General features: G+C 30.5%; 2 protein-coding genes and 2 long non-coding RNA genes across 6 annotated transcripts; 2 read left to right on the top strand and 2 right to left on the bottom strand.

The window, feature by feature from the left end:
• Positions 1–2771: 2771 nt before the first annotated feature.
• Positions 2772–5258, bottom strand: LOC146941602 (putative F-box/FBD/LRR-repeat protein At3g49030). 2 transcript variants are annotated; one of them, XM_085755434.1, is made up of 4 exons: positions 5043–5258; positions 3731–4506; positions 3433–3570; positions 2772–3364 (listed from the first exon to the last, which is right to left on the bottom strand). In XM_085755434.1, exons 2-4 carry the CDS (start codon positions 3803–3805, stop codon positions 3083–3085), a joined length of 495 nt encoding a protein of 164 aa, XP_085611560.1. In that variant the 5' UTR covers positions 3806–4506; positions 5043–5258; the 3' UTR covers positions 2772–3082. The 2 variants fall into 2 exon arrangements, with proteins under 2 accessions (XP_085611560.1, XP_085611561.1); XM_085755435.1 differs by having other exon boundaries at positions 3731–4497.
• Positions 5259–11968: 6710 nt separating this feature from the next.
• On the top strand, positions 11969–14536 carry LOC146941601 (uncharacterized). Of its 2 annotated transcripts, none has more exons than XR_015032445.1 (2): positions 11969–13540; positions 14305–14536. It is a non-coding gene; the product is annotated as an uncharacterized LOC146941601 (long non-coding RNA). The 2 variants fall into 2 exon arrangements; XR_015032444.1 differs by having other exon boundaries at positions 11975–14192.
• LOC146941600 (uncharacterized) lies at positions 13051–16003 on the bottom strand. Its single transcript, XR_015032446.1, has 2 exons — positions 14902–16003; positions 13051–14771 (listed from the first exon to the last, which is right to left on the bottom strand). It is a non-coding gene; the product is annotated as an uncharacterized LOC146941600 (long non-coding RNA).
• Positions 16004–16037: 34 nt separating this feature from the next.
• On the top strand, positions 16038–18605 carry LOC146941599 (sorbin/SH3 domain protein). The gene is made up of 3 exons (XM_085755422.1): positions 16038–16108; positions 16780–17016; positions 18291–18605. The coding sequence occupies exons 1-3, from the start codon at positions 16091–16093 to the stop codon at positions 18336–18338; spliced, it is 303 nt and encodes a 100-aa protein (XP_085611548.1). The 5' UTR covers positions 16038–16090; the 3' UTR covers positions 18339–18605.
• The last annotated feature ends 689 nt before the right edge of the window (positions 18606–19294 follow it).

Here is a 19294-nt window from a genome sequence, read left to right as displayed (position 1 = left end):
TTTAAAAATAAAGCGCGCGCGTAGAAATTAAAGACGGTTCCTATAGGTTACTATAGTCGTTATGGGTGCCTAACACCTTCCCGTAGCGAAAACAACTCCCGGACCTCGATTCTCAAGGGTTTTTCTTACTTTTTCCCTTCCCAAGAAAAAATAAGATATCACCGGTTTAAAAGGTTCAAACGTAATCAATGTTTGACACCCGAAAACCAAGATAAAACAGTATATACTGAGTATTAAAGGAGCAATTGGTGCTCAAGTTCAATGTTTCCATGCATTCAGTGTAGCAGTTGATATAAATGTATCATTAGTAATCTAGATATAATCACTTCTTTCATGAAACCACCATGGAACAAAAGTCGCCATAAGTGCATCCAAGCTGCACAGAAGCCATCAACCTTACTAGATTCACCTATATGCTTGCCATTTATTTTGATTTCGAGTTTAAGTTTGGCCTATTAATGATGATTCCCTTAGTTTATGTTCTGTAGTCTTTAAAATATTACTCAGATTTAGTTGAAGTCATGAACAAGTTAAAAAAACAGCTCTACAAGTTTAAGGATAACTTTCCTTAACTTGTGGACTGAGACAATGTTCAAGACCATCAAGGTTCACAATTCAGAGCATCAAGGTTCACAGTAGAAGTATATAGAAGTACTACTTAAATAGGTGTTGAATTAACTTCACATGTAGGAGAGGCCCTTGGACATAAGGATAATTCTCTTTCTAGTTTGAGTTCGTCCCTACAATAGATTTTCATGGTTTGCAAAACTCTTTCATTCTTTGCAATATATATTGCCAATAAAAGCTCACCTTCTTGCCCTAAGAAGTTCACAAGTTCACAAATTTTAAGTTGTAATGGAAGGCATTATGGAACAAATATTGGGTCCACCCAATCTTGGACATCTTCTACTATCCAATTACCTTTGCCCATCTTATGTGAGAATGATAAGAATAGATCTCAACCATTAAATAAAAAATGCACGGTTGAGATTAAAACATCACATTAAAAGTCACGTGCACCCAATTCTCACCCTTGTTCATCTCCCTCACACAAAATCAAAAAATTTCTTCATCAAGAAAAATACATGAATCTTAACTTTTTCTTCCAGGGATCCTAATTGTCCAAAATCCCCTCACAAACATACCCTTAACTTTTTTTCCAGGGATCCTAATCATATAGACCCCACTTAATAGGATAAAACCTGGTTGTTGTGTAGCACAAGAATGCAAACTTAGGGAATCAAACGACAGGTTAACTTACTCAACTTTGTTTATAATCAAGAAACTGAATCCTAAAGTAATTCAATGTCAAACAAACCTGTTGAGTATGATAATCAGAAACCTGAATTTCTCATTCTTGATGTTATACATATTTGTCGCTACTCTAACTATGATATAATAGACAAATCTATTATCAAGTTGTGTTAGAACAACAACTAGTAGAAGAAGAATAGGAAACGAAAGCAAAGACAATGAACACATGATATTTGTTAACGTAGTTCGGCCAATGATGTCTACCTCTGCGACTATATAGCAGTTGTAGTTCCGTTTGTATTAATGTGATGAGAATTAAAGTTTCAGTGTTACAAACAAATATATATAGTACTACAACTACTATTCAGTGTTACAAAATTACTGCCCTTTGCCTTTTTAATGTCTTTTATACACGAGTCATATTTCAACAAGTTGTTTGCTATATCATTATAACCAATCTTTTGACCATTGTCACAACTCACAACACATCCTTTGTTTCTACAACATCAACATCAACATCAGAAAGATTGTCCTGATTTTCTACCAACATCAAGCATTTCTAATATAATAATGGCAACAAGCAAAGTAATAATATAGCGGCTATAAAAATAGAGCAATGGAGAAGGAAGATTTCATTTCATCATCAACTTACTAACTTGACAGAAAAACTTATCAACAACTGACGAAAATTTAAGCTGTTTGAAGCAAAGAGCCAAAGTTTTCCCAAAGAGGAAAAAGGCCTGAAAATGGACTGAAATGAATAATTGGTGAACTATTTAATTTAACTTAATTCTAAAAAAGTTACAGCATTGTTAGCTTTTAAAATCATGTATGTTTATGTCATTGTTAACTACTTCTTCAGTTGGCAATAATGCATAAAGCAAAGATCAAATGTGGTAATTTCCACTCTATGTTGAACTAACACAATCATGCTTCAAATACTTTGAGGTAAATCACAGCTTGAATATCAATACACAACAAATAACCTCCTAATGGACATGACATGTTAGAGTACTGCAAGTTTTCCTCCAATGACAATAGTAGCAGTTTTATATAATTGCATGTTAAACAGTAACAGTTAGAATAAGATACTTGCTAAAGGCTAACAATTGATATTTGGCCAAGTTCAAGTGAGCTTGACATTTACGGCTTTTATTTTTCACGAAATTGTTTGCTTGACTGCATGAAGACGAAACATGCCAGTGCAAACATGCAATATAAAAAATCTCAAGTGTTAGCAAAAGAAATGTTATCCTCTTGTAATTTGAAACTATAAACCATCTCATGAAACCATCACAGAGCAGAAGTCACCGTAACCTCTTTAATTGTGCTTACTGCTTCAACCGGTAATTCTCTCGTGTTCTGAAATTTTCTGAAATTTTATCTTGTTACTTTCGGTAGTTATTAGGCAGTACACGATCATTCCCCTTGAGATATAAACTACTAATTTACCTCCTAATACTAATTTACACCTATTACTTTGAGAAATCAACTACTAATATAATCTTTGTCCATGCTTTTGTGTCAAAGAGGTCATGCATTAAATCATAAATTAGCACATGAGAAACATTAATGTCCAATATTCACTCTTCTGCACTGACCATACATAGAATATGAATTTAGCATACAACAACTAATGAAAAATGGACAAACAAGGATTTAATTGAAGTCATAAACAATTTATAAAAACAGGTCTACAAATTTAAGTATAATATTTCCTTAACCTATGCAACAAGATAGAGTTTGTGATCATCAAGGTTCACAATTCAAACCAACAAATCTAGTAGTTGAATTGTTGAAGTTAATCAGAGAGGGACTCCTTCTAATGTCACTTGAACACATGAAAAATAAGTTCACATGTAGGAGAGGCCTTTGAGCATAAGGAGACTTCTCTTTCTTTTTTGAGGCTATCACGGCAACAAATTTTCATAGTTTGCAAAACTCTTGCATTATTAAGAATGTATGTTGCTAACTGAACCTCACCTTGTTGGCCTCTGAAGTACCAAAGTGTGCAAGTTTTAAGGTGTAATGAAATGCACTGCGGAACAGATGCAGGGTCTACCCAATTTTCCTGGTCAATGTCTCTTATCCCATCACCGACAGCGGTGCCCTATTAATATAGATAAAATCAAATCAAAAAGGCATGTTAAGAAAAAATAAATCCCTAAACTTACAAACCTGACTAAGCTCAACATTTTGAAGGTTAGGGCAACGATTGAGCACTTGTACTAACAAATGCGAATTATAGTTGATAGAGTGAAGTTTCAACTTTGTCAAATTATAAAATGTAGGAATCTCATCAAAACGTCGATACACCTAAACAAGAAAACAACATAATAAGATATATTACCAGATATAACGTCAAAAATCTCAACAACAAAAAGAACAAAGCTAAAACAAAAATAGAAATCAACCATGTTCTTCTATTATATTCTATCCGCATCAGTGTATTCATACAAAACAATAAAATTCAAACCTTATTTATTTCTATGTACAGTTCCTTCACATTACAAAGTGCTTTCAACGGAAAATGACAAAAAGTGAAAGGCATTTCTGCTTTGGTTAACTTGCTTAAGTTCAAGCTTTCACACTCTTGATAGGATGGAGAGTACTCAGAGTGGAATCGTAAACTAGATGCCTCTAAGTCTTCAAGAATTGGACATCCAGCCAAAAGCAACAGTAAATCTCGAACATTTAGAAATACAGCTTCTTGGAAATGAAGGATTTTGAGGGAGAGGAGTCTAATGGGGGAAGAAACGTTCACAGTGAACCCAAAAAATTCAAGAAAAACAAGAGTCCTGCAACTAAGAATGCTAATAGGCAACTAGAGATCATCTTGAACCATGCCTACGGAGATTTCAAGGCACTCAAGTCCACGTTCTACAAGAGCATTGATCCATTTGATGACATTGGGAAAGCCAAGACGACCAATATGAAGATTATCATACCAAATGTTGAAGATAGAACTCTTGATTGAATTATTATGTGCAAGCAAAACAGAGTACACAAACTCGTTAAAGCGATAATAGTCTTCTAGGCCATCCAACTCAATGTCAGTGATGTTGAGACTAGGAACTGAGCGCCAGAGATGAGTCCACCTCTTTGAAAGGACACTAGTAACAACAGCCTGTGCAGTTGGGATGAAAGAGAGAATATGGCATAGGACAGTGTCAGGTAAACTGCTGATCAAATCACGATCATCCGCAATTAAAGACATTTTTGGAGTAATAAAACTTGAATTTCCTGCATAACCTAAAACAACCAAACTGTCAAGTCCCAATATAAGAAATCCAATTGATACACCGAATTTGTACTCCAAATTAGTTTGCATAAACATCACAACTACATTACACATGAATGTTTAGAGTATGTGTTTTTGGCGTTTAACCCTCAAGTTCTTTGGGGGAATTGACTCTAGTAATCTGGAGTTCGGCTGAAGGTAAGTAGAATATGAACAAAAATTGATTTAAGTAGAAATCGAACTCGGATTCTTTCAAACGATTCTCCCCGTGGGAGCTCATCAACCACTTGAGTCCACTTAGAGTATGCTTTGGTAAATAATAACTAATCATCTAGTTATTCCTTAATGTAGAAAAATTAAATAAAATCAACCCTCTCATCATTTCCCACTCCATAATGGAAACTGATAAATGGAATGAAAGAAACACGTGCATACAGCATGGCTACTTGCATTATTGTAGAAAAATACATCATGAAACTAATGAAATGAAAAAAATACATATTATGAATAATGGAAGAGTAATTAAAAGCAGGTTAATTAAACTCACAAGGTTGATTAATGATGATGTTGCAAACACCCAACTTCAAGTCGAAAGAATTTTCGTCTCTCTTTCATTTATTCTTCAGATCTAAACGAGTCTTTTTCCATTTTTCCACTTTCAGCGTGAAATGAAGTTGGTCTAATTTAGAGAAAACCGGGTTTTAAGAAATGGGTAGACCAGTGAAGCCTGACGAACGAAAACAAGGTGCGGCGGGTTTTTCCTGCCTTTGTGCTCAAGAATCCGTCTCAAAATAGTAATTGATTTTTTTTTTTTTTTTTTTGCCGGGATTTGAACCCGGACCTTGCATATTTTATGCATTGTCCAAACAAATTGAGCTAAGCTCACGAGGACAATTGATTTATTTTTTTTTCTTAACTGTAGTATTGTTCTCCTATTTTAAATTAATTAATTAAAATAAAAAAGGGAGAGTCGAAATTAAGTTCCATTATAACACTACCAAAAAAAATTTAATTTATGAAAATATGTGCATTTAAGCTTTGGAAATTAAAATATTTAACTTTTTAAATAAATACACATTTGAGTGATTTCTTTTTTTTTAATCCCGTGAGCAAGACCTTTGAAATTCTATCCTCATATTAACTATGTTTGGTTGTGAGAAGAAGTTGTGAAGAGAGAGATGTGAGAGAGAGTAAGAGAAGAGAGAAAATGATGAAAAATATAGTAGATTTGATGTATTGTTTGGTATAAGAGAAAGAAGAGAGAAATAGAAGAGAAAGAGATGTTATTATGTTCTAAAAAGACAAAAATATCTTTGAAAAATTTATGATTAAATAAGTTAATTTACTTGTTTAATATAATTTAACTAAATTATTAAGATAGTTTATTTCAACTTTAACAAACTGGTTTATATAATTTATTATCTATTTAATTGATTAATAATTTAATTTAACGACTCAATTGAATTAGTTTATGATTAGTATTTTTAGCATCGGCAATATATTTATCGATAAAAAAAAAATACTAGGTATATTTCTACAATAGAATTGGCCAACGTTTTCTTTTTTAAGGATGAATTGGCCAATGTTAAAAGCCAACGTTTTCTTTTTTAAGGATGAATTGGCCAATGTTAAAATCTAGAGCTGTAAAATCGATGCGATTACCCTTATTTTTATTATTACAAAACTGTTTCAAGCAAAGGTACTAAGCAGGTAACAATTGTTGCACATAACCAAGGGCAAATGTGGAAATAAGAAAAAATGCAGTCTTTCTCAGCTCTTTCTTCGCATCTTTGGGGAGAAGAATAAAGTGTGTGGGTCCCATGCTCTATATCTCTCTCTCCCCTATTTCTATTCAAACCAAACAAGAGAAATTCAACATTTCTCTTCAAACTCTCTCTCTTCAACTTCTCTCTCCCCTATTTCACCCCTACCAAACATAAAGGAGAGAGATTTAGCAAAACAACTAGCTCGTATTGTTCCACCCATTCCTACTCTAATCCAATAAGATATTGACTTTCTACGTGAATCTTGGGATAACATGGGTGAGATTGTTCCAATTGAAAATGATGAAAATCCTAACCAACATTTTCAATTAGTGGTCCCGAGGAGAAAGATGAAACAACAAAAGCAATTGGCTGAAAGTAGCAAATGGAAGCATTCTACCCGGCTTGGGATAAATACTTCAAAGGGTTTTCGGCTGAAGAGTTGATCTTTCTTTTTATGTTTTTTTAGGGTTTTTGTCAATGTCCCCCCTCTCTTTGTACTTTTGTTTAAAAATATACTCTATCCGTTTCAAAATGAGTGTCGCTTTAGCCAAAAAAATTTGTTTCAAAATGAATGTCACTTTCAGTTTCCAATGCAATAATAACTTTTTCATTTCAATTGTACCATCAAATTAATACTCTGCACACTACTTCCAAAATATTACTTTAAAACTAACCAATAGATAATAAGGATAATTTGGTAAAATAATCATTCTCTTTCTTTTAATCATTGCATCTATTCTCTAATTATAAAATTTAATGTCTACCAAAAATACAATTTTACCCCTTCTTAATTTTTTGACACGTCATCAAAATTATATCCTTTTATGTCTTTAGCTTCAACTTCCCCCTATTTTTTCTCTTTTAAAAACAAATTAATTAAATTTAAAACAAACTCACTCGATAAAACACACTAACTAACTCTTTTTTAAAGAAAAAAACAAACTTAATCTTAATCTCAATCAAAACAAATTTTCCTATAATTCAACTTTTAAATATCTAAAGAGTTAAAAAAAATTACAATATTCTATTCTCTATTCTCTAATCATGAAACTTAATGTCTACCAAAAATACAATATTATCTCTTTTTAATCTTTTGACACTTTGTGTCTTTTGTTTCAACTTCCCCCTATTTTTCTCTTTTAAAAACAAATTAAAACAAATTCACTCAATAAAACACACTAACTTAATCTACAAACAAACTTAATCGTAATCCCAATCAAAACAAATTTTCTTATAATTCAACTTTTAAATATCTAAAGAGTTAAAAAAAACAAATGCAATCTATTGTCTTTATCTAATTATGAAAGTTAATGATCAGTAAAAATACAATTTTGTCACATCTTAATATTTTGACAACTCAACTTATATTTATCTTTTTGTGTCTTTTGTAACAAAAGAACCTAGGTGAGAGAGAACATAAATTTCAAAAGATTGATGTGATTTTTCAACAAACTGCAGTATATTATTTTTTAAAAATGATTTTATTACCATAAACAAACACAAAATAGATTATGATATTTGTATAAAAATTAAAAAAAATCACTAAATTATTGAATGTCAATATTTTTTTTATTTTAATTCATAACAAATAAGCCCTACGGGGTTTGCTATAACTTTAAAAAAAAAACTTTAAACAAGAAGATAATTTTGTAACACAAAATCCATTTTATATAGCTGTATCCATATATATATTTTTTTAAACAAGTGACTGTTATTACGATAAAAAAACACAAAACGGATTATGCTTTTTCAAAAATAATCTCTAAATGATTGAATATCAAAATATATATATTTTTTATTCAATATCAAAATATATTTGTATTTTATTAAAAGCGAACCATATATTCGATTTACATTTATTAAAAATAAGTTTTGTGATTGTACCAATTCATTTTATGACGTTCATGTGTTTTTATCTGATGTTGAGTCTATTTGATGCAACATAACTAACTTCCTATGATTTTTTTAGTTTTTAGGATGCAATATAACTACCTTCCTATGAGTTTTTCTTTTGTAGGTAATCCAATTAAAAAATGACAATTGTTTACATATTTAGTATAAAAAAATATTCATAAATATTAATTTTAATAAAAAAATTAATAAATAAATTTCACTTATCAATAAAATAACAAAATATGGTTGAGATAGTTATCTTCGATACTAACAAAACATTGAAAAAATATTTTCATTAAGAAAATAAAAAAAACATTCAATTACATCTGATTGATAATCACAAAATAACAAAACTTCATTCTTTAAGAAAAATAACATAACTTTAAGAAAGTTACAAAATATTTATTACAAGGCATATATCTATTTTTCAAAAAATTTGACATTTTCAGGATTGCTTCTTTTCTAAAATTAATTTTCCTTTGTTGTTTTTTTCCTTAGTCAAAAGAAAAATTATATTAAATAAAAAGAAATAAATAAAGAGTCTGAGGGCATTAGACCTGACTCAGGTAAAATCCAAAACAGACCAAGTGAATCGACCCAAATCTATCCTAACAAAAATTCATTAATCACGGGTGCAACCAAGCAAACCCATATACGGGCGCGAAACCAGGTTACAAAAAAATATGAAAAGTGAACCTCTGTGAAAAACAATTAATGGATCGACCGTCAGCACAGTAAATAATACAGTTGGACAATTTATACACGGGACTCATAACGACATCTTTATCAATAATGAAATATTTGCAATCTTAAATAACACAAACACCCGCTCTATTTTTTTAAATAAATACTAATCTTCATTTTTTATCAAATTGACAAGCACTTCTCTTATAATATAACACGGTTTAAACTTTGTTAATTCCATTTATTTTGAGCAATTAACTTCTTCATACAAGTATGAAACTCATTTAATTTTCGACCATATTTTTCTTTTCATTTTTCACGTAGGTAAGTTTTCCCAACTTATTGTTCATGGGTCAAGGTGGTTTAATTTTTAAACTCTAATGTAATAAAACTGATATATCGAAGATTATTTCCTTTTCATTGATCAACCACAATGTCCATCCACCAAAAAAATTATCATTTCTATATTCTTTTTTGATCTCTTCTGTAATTGTCGATGTTAGATTCTATTTGGTGGTAAAAACAAATGTTGTTATTGTTTCTCCATTGCGAGAAAAACACTTCATTTAACTTATTTGTGAAAAGAGAAAGCTGATACAAACAAACCAAAATGATTGATTAAATTGTATATTTACAAAGTTATTGAAATGGATAAAATGAAGGGAGATTGATGTGTTTGGAAAATTAGAAGGGAAATCTGTGTTATTTTAAGAAAATCTCAAGGAAAGTCAAAATAATTTTCCCTTTTTATCATTAATGTCGGCTTTATTTAAATTCATATAACATTGCAATGTGCTTTGATGCACACCCTCCGCTTCGAATTAGCCCGTGCTTAGCACGGGCCCGTGCTTAGCACGGTTTAGTTGCTAGTTTCTTAATATGTGTGTAAACACTTAAAACGACACTCATTTTAAAACGGAGGGAGTATATCGGAAGAGGTAAACATATATATAGTACATCTCCTTAGAAGAGGTAAATATATACAAAGTAATATATATCAGAAGTTTAAGGTGACCCTAATGGGATCCTGGTTGTTAAGGTTGTAGCTGGCTGAATTTTTTATTTGTTGCAAGGAATGATTCATAAAATCTTGTAAGTGAATACCATCAAAGAAATTAAAGAAAAAATAAATCATAAATAAGGGAGCTTCTACGATATGTTTGCAAATTGAATGGTTTTTGAACATTTGTTTCTTAAACCAATTATTTGACGATAATTTTTAAGAATTAAAGAAATATTTCTTGTTTTTTTATTATATTTTTGAAAAGACGATTTGATATAAAAAACATTATTTCATTGTTTACCAACATTATACTAATTTTTAAGTTATAAAAAATATTCAATATTCTTCTTTAAAAAAAATATTCAATATTCACTACTATGATTCATGAATAGTAAAAAAATTGCTGACACTTTTAACAAATAATTTTTTTTTTGAAGGGACTTTTAACAAATAATATTTAGTTTATTATAATTTTTCAATAATAGATTTTCTTTAAAAGAAAAGGCATCTAAATATTTACCTAATTTGAAATCTAAATGTACTGATACATCTGATTGTTAAATACTGTATACAGTAAGATTCTCCATAAATAAGCTTTCCTTACACGGGACCTTGTTTTGTAAGGACAGTTAGCCTTCGATTTAGGAATTTACTTATTTATTTATTTTTTTTAGGAAAGGAAGAATTAGCCTTTTTAATAGGAATATCTGTCATTGTCGAGTCACGGCTTTATCATTAATTTAGTAATTTTGAACAAATATGCCAATCAACTCAATTTATAAAATTTATGATCGTCATTCACCGTATTCATTCATCCTACAAAATGCAATAATTTAACAAAATTTGAGCGATTATTCTTGCATCTCAAAGATAAGAACGAAAGAAACGACGAGGCAAAGAAAAGAAGGTAGTACTAGTAATAGTTAGCTGGCACTGTGAGGGGCAAATAAGGGAATGTCTTGTGCTGGGAAGACAGCTAGAAAACGAAAGGCAAAAGTCAGGCGGGCACCACAACACGGAAATAAGGACTCATTAAATAAAAGCGATAATAATACCTGTAAAATAATATTAACAAAAAATAAATATTCCTCTAAAAAAATACTTTATTTATTTACCCCTAAAAAAATGATTATTTATTTTGTAAAAAAATAGATATTAAATGTTACTTTTACATTTTTTCTCCATTTGTCTCATAATAAATGTCACTTTTATTTACTAAAAAAATGTCATTTTTGCATTTTTTCTTTGTCTCAAAATAATCATCCTTTTAAAATATTCAATATAATATTTATTAATTTTTTCATTTAAATACTCTTATTTATTAAATTTCATTTCGCATAACAACCCTGTTAATTATAATTAATAAAAATATTTTAATAAATTATATTAATTTTACCATTGAAATATATATTTAACTAATTATTTTCTTTAAGAATTGCACACGATTCAGATACGACACTTAATCCAAGACATATTTTTTAAAATTATAAAATAAAGAGATTAATTCATATATGTATTAACTGTAAAACTTTTTTACATATATATCCAATTAAATCACACCATAATACCATTTTATAGGTTTTTTTTTTGACAAAAGGTTAGTTTCAAAGTTCATAATAGTATTATTTATGTCTTCTCAAAAAAAAGTATTATTCATGTCTTCTCAAAAAAAAAGTATTATTTTTTTTTGTCAGGTAGCCTAGTGGCTATAATTCACCTTATAAGATGAATAAGTCCCGACCCCTGCATATAATAATGCATTGTCCAACCAATTGAGCTAAGCTCACGAGACAAAAGTATTATTTATGTGTAGTGATTTTTTTTTTTTAAGGAATGTGTAGTGATTTATTGAATTTATGGATAATATATTTTACATTGCATTTATAAATTATTAAATCTTAAAATAAATAATTACAACTGTCAGGTACCAGTACCAACTACCAAGTAGGGAAACATGAGTAAGTAATAGCAGCCTTTGCGCGTGAAAAAGAACTTATTTTGGAAAAAATCTATTGAATTTGTATAAAATAAAGGGATAATTTCCCCTTCTACAAAACTCAAAAAGGTTACTTAGCAAAAATAATAATAATTCATTTATTGATTCATACACGCTGAAACAGTCGTGCCTATCCCCCTTAATATAAGAAAATCATATGTTGTGGAAAACCCTTCCATGCCCTTGTCCCTTTTTAATGCCAAAGTATCAAATTTTGGGGTAAATCTGGTAATTTGCTGCAAGATAATGTGGAAAACCCACTTATGCCCTAATCCCTTCTTCTTAGCTTCTGCCACGTCATCAACACAAGGGTAGACTTGATATTTTGCAACTAAACTCAACTTTCCCACTTTTATCAAAATTTCAAATTTCAAATTTCAAATTTTATTCATTCACTTTATATTCCCTCTCTTACATTCTTTCTACAAAAAAACACTTCATTCCTCTCATCTCTCCTTCTCATTTTCTCTGTCTCTTTCTCAATGGTGAGCAAATGCTGGAAATAGTGAGCAGCTTACAAATAGCGAGCAAATTCAGTAACATTATCAAAATAACAAATTGTCTTCAAGGTATACAAAATATATTTATGTTCTTCTATTCTACTATGTCTACTTACAAATAATATATACTTGATAATTGCAAATACAACAGAATCAAATAATGTTTCTTTCTCTGTTACTAACAGCAAAGAAAAAGAAAACAATTACCATTGAGAAGTAAAAATGAGAATACCACAACAGCAAAAAAACTATGTTACCAATTTCTTTGCAGGAAAAATCAATTTCCAATGATCAACAAAGATCATTCACAAATTATGGCATCAAGGTACCACTAACATTTTTTATTTACTAACATTTTTTTATTTACTAAAAGTTTTTATTCACTAACATTTTTTATTTACTAACATTCACAAATTAGCTCATCAAGGTACCACTAACATTTTTTATTTACTAACATTTTTTAATTTACTAACATTTTTTTATTTACTAAAAGTTTTTATTCACTAACATTTTTTATTTACTAACAATTTTTTTATCAATAACCTGTTCGAACCTTATGTTGCTAAAATAAATTATGATTATGCAAACAATAACCTGTTCGAAGTTTATGTTGCTAACAATAAAAGTTATAAATTTTAATTAACAAAATAGTTTCTTTTTATATGATTATGCAAAAAAAGGAACTTTTACTAATCAAAGTTCACATAGAAGGATTACTAAAAGGCTACCATTGATATCTATAAAAGAAAAAACAGTTTCACTAATCAACAAAAAATATGCTTACATCTGTTGAAAATACAACAAAATCACATCTAACTTCATCTTTTGATTGTTGTTGTTGGTTTTGCTGCATGTATGATAGCAAGAGATGTAAACTCTGATTTGAAGTTGTTGTTGTTGTTGCATGTTTGAAAGAAGTCTGCGATTTGGTGGGATGAAAAAGATCAAAAAGAGGGCTTACATGATGAAGTATCAGATCTGCTGCTAAAGAAAATGAATGAGACCAAAGTATCAGATCTACGGTGTCAACCATGAGGATTTCGAAAAAATAATCAGAAGAAGAAAGTAAATGATGATATCATTAGATTGGTAGTGTTGTAATGGACATCCAAAGTCATATGTTGGTGGACGCGCGGCCACCGAAAATAGAAGGAGAAGGAGCGGCGGCTAGAGTTTGTTTAAGGGAAGAGAGAGCTTTCTCTGGTAAGTGAAGAAAAAGAGAGAGAAAAATAAAATGAAATGTTTGTAGATGTGGTGTGAGTTGAAGGCATAAAAAATAATAATAAATAAATAAATATGTGGGTGTGGAGTCTCCACGTCTGAGAGTAGTGTTAACTAATTGTTTGCTTAACAGACTAAAATAATGGCACAAAAAGATGCTTAACAATTGTGCTATGTGCCAACAATAAACAATTCTTCATGGGAAACAGGTTCAGCATGCGCAATAACAGTGTTATGGACATCACTATAACTAAAATATTAATATTAGTATATTCACACTCATCTACATGGGCAAAATTATTGTTATCACCATCACTAATATTTAAATATTATTATTAACCCCTATAACATTATAAATCTTTTATGCCATAACAATTTTTATCTTACTTTAATTGGTCAAATACTACCAACATTCTCTCTGACACTATCCCTCTTAAAATAGTACCATACCCACATTGTACACCATATAACTTATTGCTTTTGCATTTACACATACCATTGCATTGCCCATACCCTTCGTACAATAGCTAAAAGGATTTAAGTTACCTTTTCTAACCACTTCTCTCATCCATTGAGCTCTTTAGGCCATCCTAATTTTGTTTCTAGATCTGCATTTACAATTTACTTAGATAATGTAAAACCTTCTTTTAAGTCCTTACACTTTGCTACATAATTTTTATTGGCTTCTTATGTATTATCTATCCTACAAGATTTTTATAACACTTTTTTTTCTTATTTGTTCTCAGAGCAATCCCAATGGCAAGACCAGTTCAATTTATCGGTGATATTAACCCAAAGAAGGATTTCTGGAAGCTGACTGTGAGGGTGAAAGACAAATGGGTTGTTGTTAAGGATGGGAGGGAGCACTTGGAGATGGTTATCGTTGATGCCAAGGTTTTATGTGTATCTTTAGCTGTTGTAATATTAATTATTTCAACATAGATGAAAAGCTTTTGATCAGCAAGTGCTGCTTAAATATGATTACATGTGTATCTCTTTACTTACCTTGAACGTAAGAAAAAGTCCATAACAAATAAAAAGATCTACGGTAAATCGCAGACTGCTTAAATCGCAGACTGCTTAAGCATTTATTTATAAAGTTCAAATAAAAAGTCCATAACAAATAAATGAAATATCATAACTTTCTTTTACCAGAAAACCCAGAATAAATGCTCAGCTGTTAATATTAAACCGAAATTCGAAATTGCCTTCTCTGCATAAAATTAAACTTCTGATCAGAAATAAAAGAAATAGGCAGAATGATGAAGAAAAATGAAGTGAATGATATGGAAGAAGGGAAAGTAAGAGAGGTGAAAAGTAACATAAGATGTAAAGAATTTGACCTTGATTAATACATCAACCCATTTGTAGACCATAACACTGGTGGCTTCAGATTCCGTCGCGGTGGTCGCCGGCGAAGGTATTTCGATTCATGATTTTCTTTGTTTGGTTCTGTAGAGGACATGACGGAGACTCTTTTAATGGTGATGGTTTTTCAAAACATTGTCTATGTTGGTTGAGATCTAGCCGGGAAAGTGGTGATTGAGATGTTTACAAATTTTTTGATCTGGAAATAAATTTAATAGAATGATAGATGAGAAAAAATAGATGAAGATTGTGAGGGTTACTTGTGCATAGTCGGCCAGAATGGACTAAGGAAGCTGTGAACATGAACAATGTTGTTACGGCGGCTAACTTTTGGTTGGGGAGGAGAGCTTCTCAAAATTATTTTGTTGAGGAGAGAGAAAGAAATTATCAAATGAGTATCTGTGAAATTAATTATGGCAGGTGTAAGGTAAGTTTTTTTTTTTTTTTTTTATAACAAAAGAATTGTATTTTTTTTTTTATTCAAAATAACAAAATAATTGATTCAACATCACGTCCAAAAATTCTGAATTATTTTTTGTAAGGTAAGTCTAATTAATTATTGTTGGTAGCTTTGACTCATAATCTTAAAAATGGCAAGTGTAAGGTAAGTCTAACAATTACAATGGCAGGTGTAAGGTAAGTCTATATTTTGTCACATTTTTTTTTCAATGTTTATTTTATACTCAAAAAATAAAAATTTTAAAATAATAATTATATACGGGACGAGTCGTCACTATACACGAGAGATGTTCTCATTGACAAAAAACTTAAAGTATTTGTAATTCACGGGTCATGTTGTCATTGATATAAATTTTAATAATTAATTTTAAAATAATTTTTGTACACTGGTCAAATCGTCACTATACATTAGACATGTTCTTATTGATAAAAAAAACATAAAGTAATTATATACTACATTACAGAAATAATAATATATTTTTTTGAAAAAAGAAATAATAATAATAATTTGTTTAATTTGTATACATTTCAACTGTTTACAAATATTTATTGTCAAGTATAAACTACACAAATTCGCCCACGACGAACCTGTACCCGTGCGGATGCACGGGTATATTACTAGTATAATTGTATAAACCAGTACCTCCTCTTCATAAGAAAATCACATACATACCTCTCAACTCTCTGAAAAATCTGAAATCACTTATGGAGCAAAATAAAGAGGTAAACTTCCTCGTTCTCGCTCACTCTTATCTATACGCTTTCGTTTCTTGGTTGCTACAAAATTTCATGATTTTACTTTTTGCTTGTAATAATTCATGTTTCTGTGTTAGGTTACAATTCATCTCCGTCTGAATTGCAAGCTTCGATTCCTATAAACTTATGTAGTAATTCAGCAGAGAAAACAGAGTCTTCTTGTATTTCATTTTCAACCTAATTTATCAATCTAATCTCGCTCTCTTCAATTTAATTTTGTGTTCAAACTTTTGAAACCTATGAAGTGATTATTCTGCAATTAATCAATTGCCTAATTTTATTTGTTGTAACTTGAATTTGAGTCTTTTGTTAAAATAAAAAAATATAAAAAAAAAATTCGCCTCTCCTTGTAACGGTTCTTCTGGTCTAGGAGTCAATTTTTTCAATAACTATTAGAAAAATGTTAACAAGTGTCCGGTTGCCTGGTTAAGGAAACAAATATGTTAAAAGTATTGTGTAATCAAACTCTTAAAAGTGTAAAACATGTTATTTACTTTTTTATTTATTCATTAGATTCATCAGAATTTATTATGAAGAATGCAATTATTGCAAGTAACAATTTGTTTTCATTTTGTAATGTGAAATACTACACCTATTATGATGATCAGTATTCTAACTTATTAATCTTTTCAATGCAGAAAAACGCCCCTTGGCTATCGGTCCCACAGTTTGGCGAATGGGATCAGAAGGGCCCATTGCCGGACTATTCCATGGATTTTTCGAAAATTAGGGAAATGCGAAAACAGAACAAGACCAATGCTTCAAGAGCAAGTCTTGGCAATGAGGAGGAGTTTGCGGCTCCTACTCAGAAGAACGTAAAGGCCGATCACAGCGAACCCCAGCATCCTCACTACCACAAAACCAATTCTGCAGTGGTAAGATTCTGCTCAACTTTGTTATTCTTAATTTATCTGTATAGCTCAATAATGGGTTGTCAACATGGTTACTTACTATAGTAGTTGAATAGTGGCCCGAGTTCACAGGGGAAAATTCCTCATACTCTATCATTGGATGATAGGAAATCACTAACAGTATAACAATTTTTTCTTTAGATTCTTTGATTGTATGGTAATCTAAAATTGTTTTGTCTAATGGCACGAGTCCTTGAAAATGCAAAAATCCTTAAGAATTGTGAATGTCAAAATGTTTCCCCAAGGGATAGACATTAGTTCTTGAGCATGACTAATATGGCTGATATGTGTGGTTCTTGCAATGTGATTTGTGCATTTTTTCATTTGATTTTTGCATTCATAAAACCAATGAGTTTGTCACCAACTTCTTTTATTTACGGTCTAATTGAGAAGTTTTGTCTAAATTGTGATCAAGTAAAACACAGATATCCACTACTAGTTTTTTAACAAGTATAGACCGCTCCACTACCATATAAATATACTTGTATAATAATGTTGAACATGGTTTGATGAGAAAGTGATCAGAAGAATAATGTGGTGGAAAGTACTTTTGAAAAAAAGGAGATGGAAACAGAGAGACAAATACAACCCCATCAGGACACCTCATGGAAAGATATGGTTCTGGTAGCATTAGGATTAAAAAAAAACAGTGCCACCAAACTAAGGTCGGGGCTTGCTGGTTAATGACTAGTTCAGTAGTTGTCATATGCTTTTGGCAACAAAAAAAAAAAGGTACCTGTCATATGCTTCGTTGGCCAAAGCTGGTAGTTGAAACTATGTTTATTTTTATCAAAAGAGAATTCCTGAAAAAAATCCAATGAAAGAAAAAGCATATACTCCGGATTATATTTATATTATGTATCATATAGAATTGTTGTAGGACCATCACTTGCACATTTTTTTAGCAAAGGCGGTGGTTATGTTGAAGGATGTTAATATTATCATATAGCTTTACCAAGACAACAACATACAATTTTAGTTGCTGCACATGCATCGGATAATTGGGGCAATCACTTCAATTCATTCGTAAGAGAGAGCCATGAAACATGGTGATTGGTGGGATTATAATATTTTAAAATCTTCATTGGAATTAAGAACTGTTGCATATTTAAGTATTGTATAACTTATTCTATTTAATGTTTGTTTTTGAAACATTCATTCTCTTTGGTCTACAAAATATTGGATATTTGTGGTGCTTGGAATATTGTTTTCTTAATTGAATTTCTCTCTTTTTGCAGAGAAGGAGGAGCTTCATGAGCTACTTCAACTGTTGCATTAAAGCCTGATGTTCTGGGAATACAACATTTCTTGTCTTCTAAAGATTGTTGATTAATAGAATTATGCTTTTGCCTTGGATATATTAATTTTCCCTAGTTATTTTTTTAGGAAAATTATGTATACAATCTTTCTTTTGTCTTCTAAAGATATTAGTTGATTAGTATAATTAAGCTTTTGTGCCCGATTATATTAATTTCTGTTGTTTTTTTAGAAAAAAATATTCCTTGAAACCCAATTCTTCAATTATAAATTAGGATTATCTGTTTTTATTGACATATTCTATGTTTTTTTTACATATTCTATGTTATTCCTTGTTTTTTTTTTTTGACAACCTATGTTATTCCTTGTTGAAATGTGGGTTTCTAATTAGAATTAACGATGGTAACACAGTTTACAAAAAACAACATGGTGAAACATGGAAATGTAAATGTTGCCTACGACTAAGAAAACTTTACCAACTCCAAACTATGCCGAAGAGGGAATTCACGAAAGCAGTGCTTACAAGTTACAATGAAATCCATTTCCTTTTGTTCCTTAAGTTCTGTCAAAAGAAAAAGGCGTGTTCGTTAAGTTGTACCAAAAATGAGTTGGAATCTCATTTCATCATGAAGATAAACCGTGTTTAGTTATCCATTACTTCAAAGTTTCATATATTACATACTAATTGTTTATGTTTGATAGATCCCAACAAGTATTTTTTAAAGGGCAAACAACTATTTTAGTCCAATGTGTCCACTGTCCCTAATTGAAAACTAAAACTCAATTGGTTCCTTCATTGCTTGATTCGTTTTCTGAAGTGAGATGTTAATGGGATGCTTATATGTGAGAACAGAGGGTCGCATGGATGATGATGCGTTCAAAAACTAGGATAGTGGTTTGCTCCATATCTGATTCATTTCAGTACTCACTTTTTGACCCGAACTCCTGGAAAACAAATCTATAATAAGGTTAGTATAGTGGTTTG

This window comes from Medicago sativa, chromosome 3 (genome assembly GCF_051527215.1).
Source record: "Medicago sativa cultivar Bolivia chromosome 3, Bolivia_mono, whole genome shotgun sequence".
NCBI lineage: Eukaryota > Viridiplantae > Streptophyta > Magnoliopsida > Fabales > Fabaceae > Medicago > Medicago sativa.
This window is presented reverse-complemented; position numbering and strand designations above follow the sequence as displayed.